This window comes from Xenia sp. Carnegie-2017, unplaced genomic scaffold, assembly GCF_021976095.1.
Source record: "Xenia sp. Carnegie-2017 unplaced genomic scaffold, XeniaSp_v1 HiC_scaffold_25, whole genome shotgun sequence".
Classification (NCBI taxonomy): Eukaryota; Metazoa; Cnidaria; class Anthozoa; order Malacalcyonacea; family Xeniidae; genus Xenia; species Xenia sp. Carnegie-2017.
Window position 1 is genome coordinate 7,416,985 of NW_025813488.1, and position 21,820 is coordinate 7,438,804.

At 35.6% G+C, this 21,820-nt stretch overlaps 2 protein-coding genes across 2 annotated transcripts; one reads left to right on the forward strand and one right to left on the reverse strand.

Annotated features, from left to right (window-relative positions):
• Positions 1 to 6,711: 6,711 nt before the first annotated feature.
• On the reverse strand, positions 6,712 to 17,185 carry LOC124452899 (vam6/Vps39-like protein). Its single transcript, XM_047003528.1, has 25 exons — positions 16,855 to 17,185; positions 16,716 to 16,781; positions 16,309 to 16,376; positions 16,086 to 16,128; positions 15,351 to 15,445; positions 15,241 to 15,265; positions 15,105 to 15,160; positions 14,854 to 14,985; positions 14,235 to 14,415; positions 13,219 to 13,454; positions 12,494 to 12,623; positions 12,227 to 12,369; positions 12,079 to 12,139; positions 11,946 to 12,013; positions 11,694 to 11,832; positions 11,435 to 11,595; positions 10,914 to 11,012; positions 10,722 to 10,839; positions 10,530 to 10,655; positions 9,344 to 9,446; positions 8,880 to 8,925; positions 8,647 to 8,787; positions 7,908 to 8,042; positions 7,053 to 7,144; positions 6,712 to 6,953 (listed from the first exon to the last, which is right to left on the reverse strand). Exons 1-25 carry the CDS (start codon positions 16,925 to 16,927, stop codon positions 6,878 to 6,880), a joined length of 2,613 nt encoding a protein of 870 aa, XP_046859484.1. The 5' UTR covers positions 16,928 to 17,185; the 3' UTR covers positions 6,712 to 6,877.
• Positions 17,186 to 18,756: 1,571 nt separating this feature from the next.
• Positions 18,757 to 20,323, forward strand: LOC124452512. Its single transcript, XM_047003072.1, has 3 exons — positions 18,757 to 19,120; positions 19,263 to 20,045; positions 20,127 to 20,323. The coding sequence occupies exons 1-3, from the start codon at positions 18,757 to 18,759 to the stop codon at positions 20,321 to 20,323; spliced, it is 1,344 nt and encodes a 447-aa protein (XP_046859028.1).
• Positions 20,324 to 21,820: the final 1,497 nt, after the last annotated feature.

Below are 21,820 nucleotides of genomic sequence, written 5' to 3' on the forward strand. Positions count from 1 at the left end.
TTTTGTTTCTAAATTCTCAATGTCATTGTGTGTTGTTTTTTTCATACTGTGTTTTATTTCTTTAAGTTACTGAAGAAAGGGAAGTCAAAAAAGAAAAAAAGAAAACTAAAAAAGCATAAACTTACCACACTCTAAGGTAAAAACAAGACTTTCTGATTCTGCAATACATTATGCAGAAGAAAGTGACGACCGTTTTATCAGGTTCAGAGAGCTTTTGAATTGAATTCGCAGTTGGCATTCAAAAATAATTAGTTGTTGTGCAGGTTTCTGATCGTTCTGGACTATCTTTTTGACCGACTATCCTCAATATGTCGATTTTAACGAACGGTTTACAGCGCTGGATGTTTACAAACTTCTTGAGGCCCTTTCTTCAATCCTTTGGAAGAAGTTAACATTTTGGAACTTCGCTAATACCTGATGCTCTAACGTCGATTCATAAATGTATCGTCATCCTCATATATAACTACGAATTGGAATGATCAAACTAATACTGACAGAAGCCGCTAAAAGAAATCCATCATCGTAAGGAAACGTGCTGCTTACATGAAACATCTGTACAGATATAACTATCTCTATGTCTTTAATATAGCATATCCAAGGTTATGTATACTTTATGTATGATCAAAATAGCATTGATGTGTAAAATTTATAACAACGCTTGCACTCTTTCCGAACACCTTAATTTTACCAATACTGATATTTGCTTTCCTGCAATCTCTTTGACTCGAAGCTCTTCCATAATCTTGTTTCGAGACCCTTAAAGGTCATTTTTTTTTGCATTAATTATTACAAAGCAGGAATGGCACATTAAATTGAGCATTAGTCTCCAACGAACTCTCTGGTCTACTACAAGACACAACCTTTCGAGGTTGCAAAGTGAAGGTTCAAACCCTGTCTGCAATAAGGTATATAGTTAGGTCTAGGTTGAGCTAAGAAATGAGAAAATAGTGCTGGTTAACAGTGTAAAAGTGGCATTTCTATTACTGAGTTTTTAGAGAATGGAATGCGACACTTAGTATAAATTCAGAAAAATTCGTTCTCCGATGAGGAGGAGGAGAGCGAAGAAAAAAAAAGATAGGATCGCATGCAAAAAACCACTCTTAAAAAAACTAAGTCTTTTGCTCAAATTTTTTTATGACTCCCTGTGATCAGGGAGTTATTTTTTTAAATTTTGAAAAGTCAGGAAACCCAAGAGCAAACAGAACGCCCTAATATTCCCTTTCTTACCTCCGAGCACTTATTCCTCAGTTCAACTTTCTGTCTTCCACATCCGCCTCGTACACCTAAGTGTGTCAGCAGAGGGGCGAACCAAGGATCTTGTGCACGGGAGGTCAGTGATGTCGAACTAAGCGCCCAACATCGGCCAGTTGAGCTAAGCGCTCATCATCGAATGATTAAGGTTTTTTGGCGTATTTCATCATTTTTTTAAACTTTGAAGTGAAAGAAAACGATGATCAGATCAGTATTGAACCCGAGATGGTGCGATAGCCATACTGACAACCATAAGTGTTCCACTCAGTAAAGAAAACAACATGGATTTGAACCTTGAAAGGTCTGAGCACCGCACCGACAACTATACCTCTCATCCAGAGGAGAGACATATGATTTCGATGAAATCATGTCAAGTAATTAGCAAAAACCAACATTACATCCATTTCTTCGGGCTCAAACTTATAATGTTTAGTATGTTTGACTTATTATTTGTCACCCTCACTCCATTGAAGAAGAAAGGAATTTACTTGGCTTTCCTATAAAGCTCTAAATAACATAGTTTGGCATTTCATGTTCTTACAGCAAGGAACAGGACGTATAAAGTATACACAATTTTAGGAATTGCCATGTGGTAAATCCAGACATTTACGCGCATGTTCCTTAGTCAGTTTAATGGCGTTGGAGGATTATTTTGTCTGTTTAGACTTAGCTAACGTATTTTTTATTATCATACATAACAACATTGTAATAGCTTCTACAAAAACCAATAGTTCCGTGGAACAGTCATCACTTTTTCTTATTTTGTAATTGAGTTTAAGCACTTACCTATGTAAGTTTACTGAGGCGTATGACATTCTGTTAAAATCGTTCGCTTTTCTTTGTGGCAAAAAATCATACTCATGTTTAAAAGTGACGTTGTCCATTCAACACTAAACTTATACAGTTACGATGCGCTTTGGAACAAGAAATAGTATATTTAGCAAAAACGTGCTTATAGTAATATAACAGACTTCAAATGTAATCAATCTAATCGTCATTTTATATGAACAAAATGTCAAAAAATCGTGGGGTGGTCTTGTAGACTTTTAGTAGACTTTTTCTAACATATTTTTTACTGGATTACGAAAGTGGTGTATTTACAATTTTTAAAAAGACTAAACTATAAAGAAGACCTTACTATTTTAGGAAAAATTTACAAATAAAGTATATTGGAAATCTTTGAGGTACAAAACGAATCTAACAATATTGTACTTCTTATCTTATTAAATACCTGATTCCATAGTTAAGCTTTGTCAAAGCAAAAACTTTGTTTTCAGAATTTCGTCTTTGACATTAGACAATAGAGTTTAGTGGAAGAATCTTTTAGATTATAATCAGTCTACTGGGAGCTAAGTTACTGACTGTTTTGTACATACTTCTATAGCTTTAATTTCTGCTCTGCGTTTTTCAAATAACTTCCAGCCAAGGGAGTTACGAGCTTACGCAGACTGACCTTGTTCATTCTTTACATTCATGATAAGTCTTGCCCCACTATTCAACAACTTTTGGAGCCTTTCCCAGAGATCTTCCCGAGTTGGTCTCAAACCTCACAACGATAGTCAAAATATGGTTGGATTAAAGAGGATTAACACCAAAACCAAACTGCTTCTATTAATAAATAATTTTATTTTCTTTACAGCTTCAATACCTGACGATATTTTATGTATAATAAATATATATTCAAGGTGTTATTTCCAGTTCAATTGTTTGTCTATTTGAATTCCAAGAGCTTTGGAACATTTTACTCTTTTGACTTTTTTGTTATTGATCGTAAGGGTTGGTTTGATATCAATTCTATTTAAATTTGCGTCAAAAGGCGATCAAAATGTATTCTGTCTTCACAAGGCTTTGTAAACTTACATAGGTAAGTGCTTAAACTCAATCACAAAATAAGAAAAAGTGATGACTGTTCCACGGGAACTATTGGTTTTGTAGAAGCTATTACAATGTTGTTATGTGTGATAATAAAAAATACGTTAGCTAAGTCTAAACAGACAAAATAATCCTCCAACGCCATTAAACTGACTAAGGAACATGCGCGTAAATGTCTGGATTTACCACATGGCAATTCCTAAAATTGTGTATACTTTATACGTCCTGGTCCTTGCTGTAAGAACATGAAATGCCAAACTATGTTATTTAGAGCTTGATAGGAAAGCCAAGTAAATTCCTTTCTTCTTCAATGGAGTGAGGGTGACAAATAATAAGTCAAACATACTAAACATTGTAAATTTGAGCCAGAAGAAATGGATGCAATAAATGTTGGTTTTTGCTAATTACTTGACATGTTTTCATCGAAATCATATGCCTCTCCTCTGGATGAGAGGTATAGTTGTCGGTGCGGTGCTCAGACCTTTCAAGGTTCAAATCCATGTTGTTTTCTTTACTGAGTGGAACACTTATGGTTGTCAGTATGGCTATCGCACCATCTCGGGTTCAATACTGATCTGATCATCGTTTTCTTTCACTTCAAAGTTTAAAAAAATGATGAAATACGCCAAAAAATCTTAAGCATTCGATGATGAGCGCTTAGCTCAACTGGCCGATGTTGGGCGCTTAGTTCGACATCACTGACCTCCGGTGCACAAGATCCTTGGTTCGCCCCTCTGCTGACACACTTAGGTGTACGAGGCGGATGTGGAAGACAGAAAGTTGAATTGAGGAACAAGTGCTCGGAGGTAAGAAAGGGAATATTAGGGCGTTCTGTTTGCTCTTGGGTTTCCTGACTTTTCAAAATTTAAAAAAATAACTCCCTGATCACAGGGAGTCATAAAAAAATTTGAGCAAAAGACTTAGTTTTTTTAAGAGTGGTTTTTTGCATGCGATCCTATGTTTTTTTTTCTTCGCTCTCCTCCTCCTCATCGGAGAGCGAATTTTTCTGAATTTATACTAAGTGTCGCATTCCATTCTCTAAAAACTCAGTAATAGAAATGCCACTTTTGCACTGTTAACCAGCATTATTTCTTTATTTCTTAGCTCAACCTAGATCTAACTATACCTTATTGCAGACAGGGTTTGAACCTCCACTTTGCAACCTCGAAAGGTTGTGTCTTGTAGTAGACCAGAGAGTTCGTTGGAGACTAATGCTCAATTTAATGTGCCATTCCTGCGATGTAATAATTAATTCAAAAAAAAGACCTTTAAGGGTCTCGAAACAAGATTATGGAAGAGCTTCGAGTCAAAGAGATTGCAGGAAAGCAAATATCAGTATTGGTAAAATTAAGGTGTTCGGAAAGAGTGCAAACGTTGTTATAAATTTTACACATCAATGTTATTTTGATCATACATAAAGTATACATAACCTTGGATAACTTATATTAAAGACATAGAGATAGTTATATCTGTACAGATGCTTCATGTAAGCAGCACGTTTCCTTACGGTGATGGATTTCTTTTAGCGGCTTCTGTCAGAATTAGTTTGATCATTCCAATTCGTAGTTATATATGAGGATGACGATACATTTATGAATCGACGTTAGAGCATCAGGTATTAGCTAAGTTCCAAAATGAAAACTTCTTCCAAAGGATTGAAGAAAGGGCCTCAAGAAGCTTGTAAACATCCAGATCATATTAACCCATATGTTTATTGTTTTTCATTTTGACCACATATTTGACGACGTAGCAACATTCTTCTTTAAATACTGTGAAGAGAAAATTAGCTGTTATTTGAATCCTTTATGTAACGACCTTCCAAAAGTGGGCTGTTGCGTTACGTTGACACTCGTTGTGACAACTTTGCTGCTTCGATATAAACTCCATGATTATCAAATGCTAAGTTAACAGGTATGGTCCGGTATATGTACTATAGCACAAGAAAATTCTGGTAGACATCGCTGTAATTCCGCTTTGATAGTTTATAGTTTGCGTGTAATCCTCATTGAAAATCCCTTCCAGTCAGTCGCTAATTCTTCCTGAACATCAACGTTGACATGGTTTTGCCCTCCACGTGGTCTTTTATCTGAAGCTTTTCTTGTAAATAGGTTAATGTCCAAGTAGTTGCTCCCTTCGTCTAATCCGATTTCTCCGTTGCTCTGCCATGCTGTTGTTTTTGTTCAGATTCAATCTGATTCTGCGTAGTTTCAGCTGTACTTTAATCTTCTTTCATGCTAATTATGTACACATGAGCAAACATAGATGAATCCCAAAGGACCACATTTTTAGCCTGTATAACAGTGAGGTGATAATAGAAATACACGTATTTCATTTGTGTTTTGTCCCATTGCTCTTCACTTTCACAATCAAGGTATGATTTCTGCCGAGGTAGCTTACTTGATGTAGTAATTAAGACCGTAGCTAGAAGAGTAATTGGAGAGGGGGGAGGGGGTTATTGTTCATATATTTAGATGTGGCCTACTGATTCATTTGAAAGACAATTCATTTTCAAAAGAACTCAGTCGGGCACAACTGAATATATGAATATACACCCCCGCCAATCAACGTTCTAGTTGCGGTCCTTGTAGTAATTTATAGTCACATGCTAGTTTGTGTTCTAAATCAATAATCAAGTAGACTAACATCCTTTCAAGCCCATGGATATATGTTTTAAAGTGGTCAGGCTGCTAGTTGTTAGTGCAAAAATCGCAAGATTGAGGATCTCTATGTGATATGATTTCTCAAATCTGTAAATCGTCATTTACAGCATTTTGAAGACACTTTGAACAAGAGAATAAAGTAGAAACAGTGGACCACCTCCATCTCTTTCCAGCCCTTATGTCTACGAGTATAAATATTCTCGTACTAATAACTACAATAGACGTCTATAAATGTTGAGATCATTATTGAATTTCATTGGTTTGAATCTCTCTATCATTGAGTCCATGAGCTTGGTAAGTTATCGGTGCATGGGCACCCAAAAAGTTTGTCTTTTGCTTAAACGTTTATGATATATTGAATGCTATGATTTTATAGGTGTACGAACTTTTTAAATCAATGAAATAACCTGTCGCGCTGACATGAACATGACCAGGTTAAAAAACCTGACAACAATAGCTAAGTAACAGTTTTATTTATAGATCAACTATTGTACGTCGTGTCTAGCTTTATGTCTACGTTTGTGTCTACCTTTGTGTCTACTTTTGTGTCTACTTTTATGTCTACCTTTGTTTCTACCTTTGTGTCTAGCTTTATGTCTACCTTTATGTCTACCTTTGTGTACCTTTATGTCTACCTTTGTGTCTACCTTTATGTCTACCTTTATGTCTACCTTCATGTCTACCTTTGTGTCTACCTTTGTTTTTACCTTTGTGTCTAGCTTTATGTCTACCTTTATGTTACCTTTATGTCTACCTTTGTGTTGTTGCATGATTCTACCATGATCTTAGCAAAATCTTGGAAGAATCATGCAACAAATTGCAAGATTTTGTGCGTGATCTTGTCAAGATCTTGATAGGGTATCTTGATTTGGTAGAGATCAAAATCTCTACCAAATCCATGATAAATTCTTACAAGAGAAACGAAACATAAACGCTTCCAAATATTTCTAATAAAGAAAATCATCATTGTCTTTACACGTGATTGTTTTTGATGATTTTTGATCTTAAATGATTTTTAGTGCGTGGATAAATCTACTATGGATTTATGAATGTTTATCTATGTCAAAGTTTGAGCGTCATTTTGCACCTGCTGTTCACTTGTTTCCATTCTTTGGAGTCTCATAACAGTAGTAATGCAGTATTTCTCCACTTGGGTAACATGCGAATGCGCTATAGAGGAGATTGGAAATTATCTTGTAATTGAAATACAGCGCGTATTGTCCCACAAAAATATCTTTGGTAACATATTATTTATGTTCACGCACATACCTCGTCCCAATCTTTTTATGACAAACGCGACAAGCTCGTTCATCGTTTACAATGACATTGCCAGTATGATAATACATTCGGCGTTCTTGAATCTATAAAAAAATAACACATAAAGTATTTTCAACACGGTCTATACCATATTAACAGTAACCAAAAGTAAATTTCCAGGAAGCAGTTGCAGCCTAGGGACAAAGGAGGCTCTTTCTAGGACAGTAAGCTATGAACTTGAGATCAACATAACAATGGATGAAGTCGCCATATTGCTGTACCAAACAAAAGAACTTTATTAAAAATATTTTCAATAGGTACATCACACCAACAGGGTGGCTATGACGTCAGGTGAAAACGCTCTCAAACGGTGTCAAAGTGCAAGACAACTGATCATTATCCAAGATAAAACGAAAGCAGAGGTTTTTCTTTCCCTCTCTTTATCTAACTAAAGACGTAAAACCCCATCAACTGTATACGTGACATGGACCGCCGTTTAAAAAGAGGCAGAACTGACGATATTTATGACCAAAATGTGCGTATTCTATGTTGATGCAATAGTTGCAAAGGTGTTAGTCTGTGTTTGATAAGATTGGTTTGTTAAACTTTCTTTTAACTTATTTTTTATTGGGAATCTGGCGTTTTACCACTTTTCAAAGTAGTTAGATATCTAGGGGAATTAAATAAAATAGTCACAATTAAATAATCCACTCTTCATTTTTCTGAGATTTTTTTAACGTCATTGTGATCGCGAGAGACTAATGGAAATGTTTCAACAGAAACTACAAATCAACAGCGACTATTTCAACAAAACTGTGGTATTTATATCAACCAAAACAAATTGTAGCACACCCAAATATTTCTCACCTGTAAATGTTCGGCAAAGAGGAGACTTTTTAGAACTTGGTTTGTTTTTTTTTTACTCGACTTCTCTTCCAAAATCTTTTCCAAAAATGGGAATATTTCTTGTACTTCAATTGTCAAAGGAAGTAGTTCCAACGCCTTAATACGATAAAAAAACGGTCAGTCAAAAATATACTGAATACATGTAACAATTGTTTGTTTTGTTGCCTCCATGCTTGCTGGCCATCATTAACTTCTAGGCCAAAGAACCAAATGTTACGTTTTATTTTTTCGTTTAACGTTCGCCAAATATCCAACTTATTGTAGGCGTAAACGTTTCAACTTTGTCAAGGTGAGGTAAGTACGCCATTTTAAAATTTGGCAAAATACTAGACTCTCAATCAAAGATTTTAAAAACAAAACCTTTTCAATCATAAATATATATACGTAGAACAACCATTTGCCACCAATGAATTTAAAATTTGCGAGGAGTCGAAAATCTAGAGACATAAGAAATAAAGAAAACCGAAAACCAACCGAACCGACATTATTTTCCTTCCACAAAAAACCGAATCTGAAATAAAATTTCTGGAACTGCACAGCTCTAATCAACATTATAAATGAAGGGTGTAAATAAAACCACAAAGTTCTAATCAACATCATAAATGAAGGGTGTAAATAAAATCACGCAGTTCTAATCAACATCATAAATAAAGAGTGTAAATAAAAGAAAAGTCGATTGTTTAAAATAAACACATCGTACCTTGATGGGATTAATTTTGTCATAATGTTCTTTCAATACGTTTAGCGCTGCTTCAACGTTGGCTTTAAGATCAGCGGTTTTCGCCCCTAATATGGACGGATCTGGAGGAGACAGATACATGTGCAACAAACAGGCGTATACCTATGAACAAAAACACAAAATGTGAAACTATAGATGTGGAAGCACAAACAAGATTTTGACGAAGTAAGACACATAGATGACAAATAAAATACATCTTTACTGTCTTCCCATTCTTCGGTGTAGGTTTGTTTACAATAGCTGTAAAAAAGTACACAAACTATTAGAGAAAACCACAGCAAAAAAGAAGGCGATATTGTCAATGGTAACTGGTAACATTTTATACTTAAAGAAAAAGGTCAAGTAATGTTGGTAACATTTTATACTCAGAGAAAAAAAGGTCAAGTAATTTTGGTAAAACTTTGTACTTAGAGAAAAAAAAGGTCAAGTAATTTTGGTAAAACTTTGTACTTAGAGAAAAAAAAGGTCAAATGTTGGTAACACTTTTTACATTGAGAAAAAAAGGTCAAATAATGTTGGTAACACTTTGTACTTAGAGAAAAAAAAGGTCAAATAATGTTGGTAACACTTTTTACTCAGAGAAAAAAGGTCAAATAATGTTGGTAACACTTTCTTTGTAGAGAAAAAAGAAGGTCAAGTAATGTTGTAGATAACTTACGTTGAAGCCATTTCAATGTCATTTAACACAAAAATATATATAGCAAGTGCTTCTTCGTGTCTTCCCAATCTTCCCAAAAGAAGTGCGCGCTCTTCAAAAAAGCCTAAGCAAAAACAGTTAGTTTATTGGTGTTACGATACAAACCAAAACCTTATTTTCACGAACGAATTTTGCTTAAAGACTTTACGACTTCTCAGACAGGCGTCACATATAAATAAAACTGGTGACTTGTAGTGCGAACACAACGAAATAAGATATGCGTTGATTGAAACAGATTAAGTAAATGAGATACTTTGAATGAGATACTCTATGTGAGGATTTCATTTGTGTCTGATGTCAAGTGAGGATATCAAATGATGTTAAGAGAGGATATGAAATGATGTTAAGTGAGGATATCAATTTTATGTTAAGTGAGGATATCAAATGATGTTAAGAGAGGATATCAATTTGATGTTAAGTGAGGATATCAATTTTATGTTAAGTGAGGACATCAATTTGATGTTAAGTGAGGATATCAAATGATGTTAAGAGAGGATATCAATTTTATGTTAAGTGAGGATATCAATTTTATGTTAAGAGAGGATATCAATTTGATGTTAAGTGAGGATATCAATTTTATGTTAAGAGAGGATATCAATTTGATGTTAAGTGAGGATATCAATTTTATGTTAAGAGAGGATATCAATTTGATGTTAAGTGAGGATATCAATTTGATGTTAAGTGAGGATATCAATTTTATGTTAAGTGAGGATATCAATTTGATGTTAAGTGAGGATATCAGTTTGATGTTAAGTGAGGATATCAATTTTATGTTAAGAGAGGATATCAATTTGATGTTAAGTGAGGATATCAATTTTATGTTAAGAGAGGATATCAATTTGATGTTAAGTGAGGATATCAATTTGATGTTAAGTGAGGATATCAATTTTATGTTAAGTGAGGATATCAATTTGATGTTAAGTGAGGATATCAGTTTGATGTTAAGTGAGGATATCAAATGATGTTAAGTGAGGATATCAATTTTATGTTAAGTGAGGGTTTAGCATTGACATGATGTCATTTGAGAGTTCAATGAGTATTCATACGTACCTACAATTTTGACTAAGGTTAATCATATGTTTGAAGAAAAGAGATGTGAACGTCACTATTCATTTCTAGATGTAAATTTCAAGAATCAATCACTTACTGTCGTCAAAATGAATCAGCAAATTCTGCGGTTGATAAAATCTCGAGTCACGAAGAAATGACAATAAAGTAGCGCGTAGCTCGCCCAACTCCCCAGGTTCCATGCCAGCGCGAGGCAACGGTTCACCTGAATTTACAAATGATCTTATAACATATACTGGAGAGTGATATTCAGAAAGATGACGTCACTCACCTTCGGGTAATTCATTCTTATATGAAATCATGAGTTCGGTAATTCGTTCGCGATAACAATTGACAAGTTTGTTGTGTAGGTCGGAGGATTGCTCGCAAAAAATTTGGATAACCTTCTCCTGAAAATATTAAAGACTTCAAAGAACACAACTTAAATTTAATACTTTTTATATTGTATAAATGTATATCCTACCAAATATGGTATGACTAAGTGCGGAGCGTTTTGTTCAATGTGAGAAACAATTTGGTCACGTGGCAACCCTTCTACTTCCGGTATATCTTCAGTGAATATCTGGGAAAAAACACGTAAAAGTAATTTACGATCACGCGAATAAATGTTTGATATCAGTGGTAGAGACTTGACAATTTATTTAGCGGGAGGATGCCCAAAGCGAGGCAAAAGATTTCGGATCAATAAATGTAAATACACCTTGTGTTTCTATACTCTCGTATAAAGCTAAAGCACAATATAGAACGTACAGTAGGGCCACTTTATTGAATTTTTCTGTGCCACGCATATCTTATTACGCATGTGATTACCATATTGGCAGCCAGTAAATTGCATTGTGTGACCAATAGGATTGACGATGTGGCAAATGGTAAACTAATTAACTCAGGTAATAATGGTATACAGAAGCCAGTTGCACAACGAAGTGGCCCTACTGTATTTTCCTATACTATGGCTAAATTTCAAGGCAAGTCATTGTTTGATACCTTGAGACCATATTCCGGGCGACTTTTGAGCACCCATCTGGAGTAATCAATGATGAACGGTAAATTTTCCTTTCCCAAACGTTGCAGATATTCCACGGTTTTTGATGGACCTTCCCATGATGCTCCTGGCTTTTGGGCTTTTTTCAGCAAAAGATCTAGTGCTGCGGCAGTAAACCACAGTTAATACAACGACACTATGAGATGGAACAAGCATTGGATACTTAAGCTTTAAGTAGTTTTACTGAAGTTCATAGCTTACCTTTTTTATGATTATTTTTTGTTTGATAAAGAATAAGCAGTTCGTCATATTTCTTATGTCTATAAAGTTCCTTTTCGCATTCAACAGGATGACAATGGTTGTCCAAACGTAAAAATGGACCGACCAAAGCATCGTTTGTCTATTTAAAAGAAATTAGAAAGAATACATCACTTCGTAAATGAGCAAGGCAATCAATGATGCATGCTGTAGCAAAGTTATTGATGAAATCGAACGTCCATATAAAGCACATACGTGAACATAACATTTAAGTAAAGTTGTATCGATAATTTGTCGTAATGTCTTCTTCATTTTAGCTGCATCTTAAACGACAGAAAAAAGATGAGTTCTACCTCATTTACAACCTCAATAAAGCATGCTTTCTTACTTTCAGCTGAATCGTGATTGCTATTGCTATCGTCAGCATTCTTCAACAACATATTTCGTTTCTGAAGAGTAAAATATCGCAGTAACGATACTCGTGTCTTTATTATGTGAAAATCTGTTACACTACAAATCCATTTTGTCGTATCTACCTTTAACAAATACTGGATGAGCGCATTATAGCCCCTTTCCCTTTCACTTCCGCTAAAAGAAGGAGGAGAGGAAGGATACTCGAAGTGTTCTCGAAAATTTTCCGGCAAAAGATCTTTGAAAAGACCGATTACTTCAGGCGGATCTAAAGAAAATGTAAGTCTTTCAAAATATCACGCGACATAACGCCATTATTAGAACTTCATGTTAAAAAAACGTCCTTCATATTAAGTCAGGAATTTTAAATAGTATATTACAGATAATGCTACCTGTATCAAGTTCACCAAATATCCTGAACGATTCTTCAAATCGTTTCTGACAAAATAACTCAAACGCATGTTGGTATTGAATGGTCTGAGTTCGTTTGATTTTCTCTTTTTCATCTTCGTCAATTTTGCTCTGAAAACAAACGAAGACGACATCGATAATTTAATCAATATAAAACATGGCATTCACACGAAGGTTTACATCACAGCTATAGGATGCACAAGGATACAAATGGGTAATGATGGACCGGTTATCAAACTGATTCACAAGTAGAAGTGTACACACTGAAGTTTTTTAACTCCAAGCTTTAAGGCAATGAGTTCGCAATGCATGCAGGGTGAGATTTTTTCTGCTGATCAAATGATTTTATGCTGATCAAGGACACATTTAAGAATCATTGCCAACTATCTTGAACCAACTGTACAAATTTAAAATGACGCAAGAAGCACAAAAAGTACAAAAAAGTTTTTGACTATATAACAAAAATCAATATACTAAAACAAAAAGAGCACAGTTGAACAAAAACATCGAAAGATCGACAAGCAAAGAAAAGCAGAAGCTTCAGAAAAAGTGCAGTACAAAAAATTGCAAACATTATTTAAACAGGCAATTGAAAATGACGAGGCGGGGGGAGAAGGAACTATGGCCTTGACGGATTCTTGAAGACAATGATGTAGACAATGTTTTTATCAAGAAAATACGTAATGCATATAACATATATACTTACAGCTAACAAAAGTGCCAAATCAAATTGCTTCTCGTTCAAAAGTTGTTGTATCTGCATAGGAAGTGGCGCAGGAACAAGACGCCATACGTGACTTGAAGAGGCAACGTAAATAAACTTGTCATGAGCTATGAAACGTGGTTTAGAAAGCTCGATGCTTTGAACCAATGCTCGAGGTTCCACGGTCCTAACTTCCAGAAATTTCGGCAAAATGCCGATCATATAAGGCTCGTGAAATTCTAAAATAATTATTTAGAACAAATGAGACGTTACAGTGAAGTCAAACAAGTCAAAGTTGACGAAATCAATGGTGTAATAATGCATTAAATACAATTACTTACTAACTGTATGACATGAATGGAATATGCAAATATGAACATGGAAGTAGAGTTAAATAGGTACAAAGTGCAGACAGCACTTAACTAGAAGCTAAAACCACTAATTATAACAATGGCTAGCTAGTATAAGCATAAGTAACACAAAGTACAGACAACATTTCACTAATTATAACAATATGGCTAGATAGTGCAAGCATAAGTAACACAAAGTACAGACAACATTTCACTAATTATAACAATATGGCTAGCTAGTGCAAGCATAAGTAACACAAAGTACAGACAATATTTCACTAATTATAACAATATGGCTAGCTAGTGCAAGCATAAGTAACACAAAGTACAGACAATATTTCACTAATTATAACAATATGGCTAGCTAGTGCAAGCATAAGTAACACAAAGTACAGACAACATTTCACTAATTATAACAATATGGCTAGCTCGTGCAAGCAGAAGTAAAAATATAGTAATACGTAGTAGAAGCACTACTAACAAAAAACGTGAAAATTTTGATTATCATGTCATACATGCTTTCACAAATGTTTCTTGTACAAAATCACAAATAAGCAACATTCCAACACGCTCCACCCTATTTGTTTGAGGGACTGCATTCGTGCATATGCATGTAAGTACCACAAGTATTTATGTATATTTTTAACTGTTAGAATGTATTATTCTTACCAACAGCAAGTGGTACGTCAGTCCAAACAGGTGCTTTGCGTTTAGCTGGTTTCCCATCTGAGTCGATAAATACGGTGACTTCATCACGACCAAGCAGCAGATTGCCATCTTTCAACACAGAAATACTTGGTTCCATATTTTTACCGGTAGTAAAAAGATCTTTCAAACTACCAGTGTTAATCTACACAAAAATATCAATACTGACTGTGTGCATGATAACGTCCAACAATTGTGCTGTAGAAACTACAGTCCCAGACGAAGAAACTACAGCTCCTCGTGTGCAAAAATTATTTAGCGTTTGATTTTTACTTTGACCGGAGAAAGCAACTTCTTTATGACTCGCCGTATTGATCGAAGTTGTTGCCCTAGGACAATCTTGTTTTCAAAGGCATCAAGCTGTTTGTCATGACATGAAATGCTAGTTCTCAATGGAAGTTTTAACATTTTTATTGACAATAACTTCATGTTTTCACCCTATATTTTAGTCGGAGTTGAAAAATTTATTTTGTTAGACGTTTACTGAAATCTCACTACTGGAGATTTTGTTTGCACTCAAGACTCAGACTACAATACACAGCACAGTCGACCATTGATAAGAAATTAAAAAAAAATTAAAAACCTTAATTAAATAGTAATCTTTCCTGAAACCAACACAGACACTATCACCAGCCCATGCAACAGTTTTCGCAACATCTGGAATGCCCAACTCCTCTTCGAGATCTTCAAACTGACCATTTTTCCAGACAAACAGCTGAAAATTTATGAACAAGATTAAGCACATGGCAAATGAAACATCCTAAAACTGGCATCTCCTCCAAAAGTAACAACGTATATTCTGTAAAATATGTGAATTGAGGTTACACTGTTTACCAATAATCTCTTCCGAACCGAAACACACATCCGCAAGGTGAAGGTTGGAGTTGGATCTTGTATAAACAAATAAAGATTAGAGTGAAATCCTTACATTTTGTAAACACTATAAGATTAAAAAGACTGATTATCATACCAAACACGGTGGATTTCTTGTGTTTCTAAAACCATAAAATCATCAAATTGATAAAATGAAACCTAAAAACTCCACACTTGAAAACATGAATGAAAGTAAAAATGACAAACCTGAACATCAACAGCAAATACAGTGGCTCCTCTTGTTTTGTTAAGAACATATTTGAGCGTAAATGACTCAAGATCATGTACACTGACTACATTATCTACAAACAAGAACTGCAACATTACATACAACTACACAATGCAGTAAGTGAAACATAATGCAATAAAGTTTCCTGTCAAACTTGAATTTTTACAAAATTTTGTGTACAGTAACATCAAACATACCTAAGACCTTTGCTGAGCAGTACTTTAGCTAAGCCATAATATGGACCAATATATTTCATTTTTCCTAGCCACTACAACTTTTTTCTCAGGTAATGAATTTTTGAGTGTGAAAATGGGGGGGTTTGCAATACAATGTTCAGATATGATAATTCTTTTAAAGGTAAGCAATGGTAACTGTTTCAAAGTGCCTCAAATTGAATAGTTTCAAATTCACAAAGTGCCACAATTTGATGAGTTTGAAACCTGTTTATTTGAGCAAAGCATGACCAAATTTGCAATCTGGTTACACCATGGCTTAAACATGCTTTACCTTATAACATACCACACTTTAGTACTATTATATACATGGCTTAAACATGCTTTATCTTATAACATACCACACTTTAGTACTATTATATACATGGCTTAAACATGCTTTATCCTATAACATACCACACTTTTGTACTATTATATACATGGTTTAAACATGCTTTATCCTATAACATACAACACTTTTGTACTACTTTATATTCTCACCTGATAAACTGATTAATAGATTGAATTCACAAACAACTACCATCTAAAAACAAAAATATCAATTGGAATAAATGGTTTGAAGCTATGAATACCATTTAAAATTGATTGAAAGCTATTCCACTAGCCTAGAGGATCAACTTTCAGAAACTTTACAATAATTGGGTTCAATCTAAATCCATAAAACTAAGCATTTATGTATGAACAATACATAAATATATCTTACTTGAAGAATAGGCTTTTTAGAGAAGAGTTTATTAGATCTTTTGAGTTGAACCTCAAATCGCTTATCACCTGTGAACAAGATACACACATGATGCATTAATTATAGTGCAATGGGAAAAGTTGTTTATAATAACAAACAAATGATTTGATTGTATAACAGAGAAATTGTGCTCTTGAAAGTTGAACATAATTCCATTAGAGAGAACTGAAAAGTACTGAAAGTGATAAGCACCAATTGAAAAACAAGTAGCTTGAATTAGAAATGGTATTTAATGTCAATTAAACTCGAATGCATCTTATGAGTGCATAATTTCATTGATTAGATAACGCTTTTAAATACACAGTGCATTTAAAAGCGTTATTTAAACAGTAAAAGAGCTTATCTGAAGAAAGCAGTAAAAAGCATACCTGATCCATCTTTGATATTGTAAACAAGTAAATGACCTGGTCTCGTACCGACAAGCAAGTGATTTTCTGCACAAATACAAAGAAACATATGTAAACGTTTATAAGCCAAGCAAAGCATCGAACAGCAATTCTTGTGTACCATATGTAGCGATGGATTCAATCGTCAAAGGTAGTCTTTCCAATATCGAAGCATGCTCAAACGCATCGTGCATCGTTCATTGCACTTTTGTCAAAATTGTCTACTTCATTTTTATTTTCCTTTTCGCTATCAGAAACCAAAAAAAAATCACGTTTTCACTTTCTCCACCTTCATCCGTTTCCTCTCAACTTGTCTCGTGCCTGCGCCCATACTCTTTGACAATAGTTGGTCAGCAGAACATGCCGTACTTCATATAAGAGTACAGATTAGCATTGTCGTTTTCTTCTTTCTTTTCAGATCCAAGATGACTAAAAAGATGTTTAAAGATGGATTTCAAAATAGCAAATACCATGGTGAATGGTGATAATAACAATGTAATAGGTTCTTAAAAGAACTGTTTTAACCAGAACACTAACCCAACAATTCAAAGGAACCGTTATTTACAGCTAGAAAGAGACACAATGCATTTCGGCAGACTACTCGTCAATGGTGTCAACGTCTGCTAAATGAGAACCTCCAAACCATGCTATATTTATAACGTTACAAAAGGTCAATGTCATCCCTATTTTTAGAGATAAATATAGCATGGTTTGGAGGTTCTCATTTAGCAGACGTTGACACCTGACGAGTAGTCTGCCGAAATGCATAGTGTCTCTTTCTAGCAGTGGCGTGCGGTCATGCAAGCGTAGGCAAGCGCCGCTTGCCTAAGCATTTTACCGAACAAAAATTTTTTGGATCAATCTCTGAGCAAAATCAGTTTAAATTTTTCTGTTCTAAACAATGTCAATGTAATCTTTTGTCTAAATTGTCTTTACAGTTGAAATGCTTGCTATTTATACGCGATTTACTGTCGTGATTTTCGGTTTCACTTTGCTACACTTGTAAAATGAGTCAAGTGGATTAAATACACCTTAAAAATTTCTTATTTATTAACCAAAACAAGCGCGCTTGCCTTCGGAGATCAATTTGAACATTTGCGCATGCGTTAATCTAGATTTGGAGGCTTCTTGTTCGAGGAATATCGAGAAAAGGCAAGCGGCGCTTCTAAGGGCGCCGCTTGATAGCGATTGGTCAACAGTCTTGTACGCTCGCAATTTTAAACACATATCAGCGCACGAATAATATTCGTATATTCAACACATTGGACATCCGAATTATTCACGCCGTTAATGTTATCGTTTATTAAAAGATGACTGAGAGCGAAAGGTAATGTTCTGATTTCTAATTCAAAGTAGTAGGTGCTTTACTGGTTATTTTATTATTTTCTGCGCACAATGTGAGTAAACAAGCAGGGGCCGCAGTCTGCAGAGATATCGAAATGCACGCAAACGTGTGTTGTGGTAAAGTATGACTAGCGTTATGACCAAAACACTATGCTCTTGTCAGTCTTGTGTCGTTGAATTCGTAAATTAATGACTAAAATAAAAGGTACAAGATACTAAATAATAAACACGACTCTCCGATATTCTGAAACGTACGAGTCAGTGCCAGACACATTTTGAAGAACGGGAGAACACGTTGCCATGACGTCATTATACCAAAATATAAACATTAAACAACGCCATGGCCTCAGTTTGTAACACACCGTGCCAATTTTGTGCGCGAAACTGGCTGTTCTTAATTGTTATAATCACGACTGCTACAATACATTTCGCGCCTATTGTCTTGCAATTTATGTATGTAGAAGATATTATCTGTAGCATGTAATACAAGATTATGATATTGACAAGAGCTTCCTTTTGCGTAGTAGTTTTGATACTTGTATCCGGTAGATATCATGTAACTGATGTAAGGTATAAATAAGATTGATGTTCCTATAAAATATATAGCATAGGAATTTTCATCCTTTTATGTTCTACTTCTACATTCGGTATTTTCACGACACCTGTACAACATGACTGAATGCATTGTGGAATCACTATTATCCCGCTCATTTGGATTGAGACCTTTTCCGAGAAACGAGAGATCGTCGAAGGTGGCCGTCCCACTCCTGAGTTGCAAGGACTACATACAACATCCAAGCGAAGTGGTAAAGTCTTTATTCGAAGTTTTCAGACGTCAAATTACGACAAGTACAAATGGCTGGCTGGCTCCTCAAAATTGAATAAGTTATTTTGCTGGCCGTGTCTTTTGTTCAACTCAACAGACAAGACAGTCTGGTGCAAGAAGGGATACGATGATTTGGCCAACCTGTGTAATGCCGTCAACAGACACGAGAAAACGAAGACACACTTGTCCAGTTGCCTAATGAATGCCAGTTTTGGGCGTACACGCATCGACATGCAGCTAGACGAACAGGCCCGTCAACACATCTCAGCTCACAACTTGATGGTGCACAAGAATAGAGAAGTACTTCGCCGTTTCATTGATGTTGTTTGCTTTCTTGGCAAACAGGAACTTTCTTTCAGAGGTCGGGGAGCTGGAGGAGTCTGCCAACAGGGGCAATTACGTCGAATTGATAAAACTGCTAAGTGCATATGACCCCACGCTTGAACAGCATCTTCATACAGCAACCGTGTTTTCTGGACTTTCTAATCGTATCCAGAACGATTTGATTGTTGCTGTCAAGGACGTTATGTTGAAAGCAATAAAAGATGAAGTGATGAGGAGCCCATTTGTTGCTATTTCCCTGGATGAAACCTCCGACGTTAAGACCTTATCGCAGCTAACAACTATAGTTCGCTATGTCAACTCAGATGGTAAAGCTGTGGAGCGCTTTCTTGGATTTACCGATGTAAGTGAGGATAGAACTGCGGCTAGACTGAAACAAGAAGTCGGTAAAACCCTGAACGAGTACGGATGCGGCGAAAAACTGATTGCCCAAACGTATGACGGTGCGAGTGTGATGTCAGGAGAACTGTCCGGTTTGCAAACACGAGTAAGAGAAGACTATCCACATGCTCTTTTTATCCACTGTTGCGGACACGCATTAAATTTGATCCTTGTTCAAGCTGTCTCGTCAACTAAAGAGTGTCGTATATTTTTTAAAACCGTCACTTGTCTTTCATCCTTTTTTCACGCCTCGTCCAAGAGAACATACCTGTTGGACACAGTTGTCGGCAGACGCATTCCCACTGGAACAGCTGTTCGATGGCACTATCAGAGCAGGTTAATCCATGCTGTACTGGAGACAAGAGCAAAGCTGCTCGAAGTTTTCGAATACATCATCGAAAATGATGACGAGTTTGACGGTACGACGTTAAACGAAGCGAGGGGCTACCGACAAGTTCTTGCAGATTTCTAGTTTGTGTTCTGCCTTAAAATATTTTCAGAAATATTTGGTCTTACGGATGTTTTGTATAATATCATTCAGAGTAAGCAGTTCGATATTGTCTTCTGTGTCACGAAAGTTCGCGAGACGAAAGATAAGATTCAAGAACAACGAACAAAATTCGTTGATTATTGGAATTTTACGTCAAGTGTCGTCAAAGTAGCACTGAAACGCGGGCAAAGTGAAGAGGATGTATAGGCGTCCTTCCGTCAAATGTTTTTCTGTGTAGTCGATACCATTGTCGTGCAGATTGACTCTAGATTCGAAAGTCTTAACAGCAGAGCATTCGTTTCTTTGTTGGATCATTCAAAGCACGAATTGTACAGCCGGAATTTTCCCGAACGAGAGCTGCAATCGTTGCAAGATTCATATGGAACATTCTTTAATCTTCAAGCACTAAAAGTGAACTAATCGTTGTATACGCATCTGCCGAGCTCAAATCGAAACCTGTTTTGATATGATATCAAAATAATCGAACTTGACTTGAAAGCCTGTTTTCCAGAGGTGTACCGATTGTGTCAGCTCATTCTTACTATGCCAAGTACGTCCTCCTCTGCAGAAAGATCATTTTCGGCTCTCAAGCGTATCAAAACGTATCTTCGCAGTACACAAGGGCAAGAGCGACTTTCTGCATTGGCTACAATTTCAATCGAGAAGGAGATGTTGGTAAGTTTGCAGGGGAAGCCACGATTCTATGAGGACGTTATAAAGGAGTTTTGCGCAAAGGAAAGACGGATGGAATTTACATTTAAGTAAATCTGTTGTAGGATTTTGGACTATTTCGTTCTGTTACTTCTTCACTACAATAGAAATGCACGCGTAGCCATTTACTTAAAACGACTTTATATCACAATACCACATGTAATACTTTTAAACCGTAATTGTGATATATACTCTATAAAAGTTTTTGAATTTTTTAGATTTTTTCAAAACTGTTTCAGTCATGACAGATACATTTTTTTCGACAAAGTACTCCCAGAAATCGCGGGAAATGCGCTCCAGTAGCCTTCAAAATCCAAAAATTTTCTTGGGGAGCATGCCCCCAGACCCCCTAGGGCATGGCGCGGCAAGCCGCGAACCTCACCCCCAGCGCTTGCCTATTAAATTCGGTCACCGCACGCCACTGCTTTCTAGCTGTAAATAACAGTTCCTTTGAATTGTTGGGTTAGTGTTCTGATTAAAACAGTTCTTTTAAGAACTATTACATTGTTAATATCACCATTCACAATGGTATTTGCTATTTTGAAATCCATCTTTAAATTTGTCACCACGACAAAGTCTCTGTTTCATTATTTAAAAAGATATTCTGTTTTTAAGGCATGAGGAGAAAAATGACAGCATTGGAAAAATATAAATATAGATTATGGCTCAAATGGAAACTTTATTTGAAAGTTTCTAGGAAGAGAAATGGAAACTTTATTTGAAAGTTTCTAGGAAGAGAAATGGAAACTTTATTTGAAACTTTCAAAGAAGGGATTAGGACAAAATAAAATGTCTAGCTCATTTCAAAAATGTCAAAGTACAAATCAGTGCAAAGACTCTGATACAAATACACAAAAATTTTAAAATATACAAGTTGCCTTCCCTTGTTAGGCCGTACATCAAATTAAGCAAATGTATTGCAAAAAATAGGTACGCTTGTGTACATCTACTCGTGAAAAATTCTGGAAAGCAAAGGACGGTAAAGTTTGATGG

Bases quoted from the DNA above. Each gene is read 5' to 3' on its own strand.
- LOC124452899 (XM_047003528.1), bottom strand. From the start codon at position 16,927: ATGCACGATGCGTTTGAGCATGCTTCGATATTGGAAAGACTACCTTTG. The intron at 12,014-12,078 runs GTAAGAAAGCAT...CTGTCGTTTAAG, and splicing joins CAATCACGATTCAGCTGAAA to ATGCAGCTAAAATGAAGAAG. The intron at 7,145-7,907 runs GTGAGAAATATT...ATTTTTTTATAG, and splicing joins TCTTTGCCGAACATTTACAG to ATTCAAGAACGCCGAATGTA.
- LOC124452512 (XM_047003072.1), top strand. From the start codon at position 18,757: ATGCATTGTGGAATCACTATTATCCCGCTCATTTGGATTGAGACCTTT. The intron at 19,121-19,262 runs GTACACGCATCG...ACTTTCTTTCAG, and splicing joins AATGAATGCCAGTTTTGGGC to AGGTCGGGGAGCTGGAGGAG. The intron at 20,046-20,126 runs GTACGACGTTAA...AAATATTTTCAG, and splicing joins AAATGATGACGAGTTTGACG to AAATATTTGGTCTTACGGAT.